The 2,572-nt window shown below is 42.4% G+C and overlaps 1 protein-coding gene across 1 annotated transcript; it reads left to right on the forward strand.

The window, feature by feature from the left end:
* Window positions 1-1,291: 1,291 nt before the first annotated feature.
* On the forward strand, window positions 1,292-2,572 carry BU24DRAFT_498086 (uncharacterized protein; the record flags this gene model as incomplete). The annotated part of the gene is made up of 2 exons (XM_033534328.1): window positions 1,292-1,709; window positions 1,830-2,572. The coding sequence occupies 2 exons, from the start codon at window positions 1,292-1,294 to the stop codon at window positions 2,072-2,074; spliced, it is 663 nt and encodes a 220-aa protein (XP_033376587.1). The 3' UTR covers window positions 2,075-2,572.

Here is a 2,572-nt window from a genome sequence, read left to right on the forward strand (position 1 = left end):
AAAGCTAGGGAGGTTCTACAAACTTTACGTGTTCCATATTTCAGCCTTGAATTCAGGAACAGAGATCTATATGCTCCACTACTTCCCTATAACTATCAAGAAATCAGTAGTGATCAGTTAGCTATTCAAGCATTTAATCATGAATACCTAGAAAGAGCACTTTCGATTGTCCCTGAAACTATTTCTCAAAGGCGGTACTTACGTATGCTTCAGTGCATACATGCAATTGGATCTGAGAGCATTCTTCGTTCACTCCAATCAGACCTTACTGAGCCTGTGAATGAGGACCAGAACTTTGAGCCTGGACTTACTCACCTAGTGCACATACATAATCTTTTGGATAACCAGAAAGGGAAAAGCCAAATTCAAACTGCAAGGAATCGCTATATCCAGTATTGCTACTACCAGACCTACTCAAATATGGTAGAGTATTGGGCAGAGAAGAAAACACTAGGCCGGGCGGAAAGAAATCACCAGTCTGCCCATTGTCGTACCGAAACATACAAAAAAGGTCTAAGCAAACTACCTTCAACCCCAGAGACTAGCTACATTTCGCAGGTCTTTTCGTCCCTAACGGCTAAAGAGCGTTCCCAGAAAACTTCTTATATGATAAAGCTTGCACTTGTCCGAGACGTCTGCAAAATTTACAAGAGAGAGGAGCACGAAGTTAAGGATGCGATGGCAGCATATCTCAACGTTGGCAAAATTATGCACTATGTTTTGCAGGGACAAAAACATCTAAACCCCGAGATCCTACTGCTGTTCCCCGGGCAAGAAACCCTCAGTCCAGCATTAGATTTAAGCCACCTTAACATTAAACAACTATTAAAACCAATAAAACTCAAAGAGTAAGTATAAAAGCTTTATGTACCTTGACATAATCTAACACAAGTAAAGTATCAATAGACTTAGTATGGCAGAGGCACAGTGGTTTGGGTGCGCTTTACAAATTTTGAGACCAGAGCTGATGGGCGAGATACCAACGACAAAAGCCATTAGCCTCCTGTCAGGGAGTGCTACCTGTGTAGACGAACGACTACCATGTAATTATTTACAGAAGCCGCTTCACTTCCTTCAGTAAAGAATAAAAAAGGTGCCTAGACTATCAGCCTCAGAAAAAAGTGGCAGGCCAACAACTATATAGTTCCAAGTATATAGTTCGACGAGTGGACATTCTCAAAGGATCAATACGAACTTTTCAATCATGTCCTTAACATATCACCCAGTCGACGATAAAGGCGATGTACATGTTATAGTGGGCCGCTATAAAATTCAAGTTTCTTCTACGAAAATGTCCACACTGTCCAGTAAATTCGAAGAATTGCTCTGCGCTGGCGATGAAGTGTCTCTCTCAGAAGATCCTGACACTTTCCTCCGCATCTGCCAGTCAGCCCACGGCATTTTCGTTCCTCAGGCAGATATCTCAACATATGGACTCGTAAAGCTAGTAGAGATCATTGAAAGATATCAGATCAAAGCCACTGCCCAAATTTATGGGTTGGCCGAATTTTGCTGGATCGTTCAGACTTTAGAGCCCGCCAAGCTGTCAACAAAGCAGATAACCCATCTTCTACAGGTAGCAAAAGTGCTTAGCGTTGCAAAACTCCGGCAGTTTCTACGTGACATATTTTTGCATTATCGCATTGATACTGGATATTTCTTCCAGGAAGAAGAAAAAGAAGAAGAAGAAGGACTTCATCTGTTACTAGGTAAGAGAGCATTGCAATAATTACAAATCAAATATTAAGGCGACTCTATAGCAAGTGCAGTAAACTGTATTAAGTTTACACATAATAAAGTGGCATGCAGCCTGCTGAAGTACTATGAAGCGGCTAGCTACCAACATGATTCCAACGCTGAATATGCACAGAACATGTTTGCTATTGGCATCTGGATACTGGAAGAGTACCCAAGTTTACATATCATCCGCAAAAAGCTGAACAGTGTCCCGTGCAGACATTACGATGCTGGGATCGACAGAGGTATTTGGGATGCTCTTGGAATTATCGCCCAGGCAGAAGAAGACTTTTCTACGTCGATAGAGTGGGCTACTGGCAACAGTGAAAAGGATTAGCGTAGCTATATGGTAACAAAAACACAAGTTGCGTGATCAGGAGAATGTATATCACCGAGGACACTGATGATGACCCCGATGGGACCTGATCATTGCTCTGGAGCTGGAACGTAAATTTCCCGTGTCAACAACATGCGGACTCTGTTATCCAGGCTTCTCGGGAACTGCAGTGGAATTATTTCATAGCAATCAATCGGGTATGCCATTTTCATTGCGACTCTTCGGCTAGTTTTCCTCAGCATTTCCCTCCAATTTTCTAAAATGAAATTCGTAATTATATGATCCTCATCACCATGGACTGGAACGATGTTCGCAACTCTCCATATGAGCTGAATTTCCTTGGGTTCTGATCGCATCGAAAGATGCAAGACATTCCCAACAGAATTCATAATAGCATACCGAGCCTAGTTTGTTTCAGCCTCTGAAAGCTCGACCATAAGGCAGTGAGTATACGTACAGGTCATGTGATCGCATCCCCCATTCTTCTCGATATTCCGA

The sequence above is a fragment of the Aaosphaeria arxii genome, assembly GCF_010015735.1.
Source record: "Aaosphaeria arxii CBS 175.79 unplaced genomic scaffold BU24scaffold_44, whole genome shotgun sequence".
Taxonomy (NCBI): Eukaryota; Fungi; Ascomycota; class Dothideomycetes; order Pleosporales; genus Aaosphaeria; species Aaosphaeria arxii.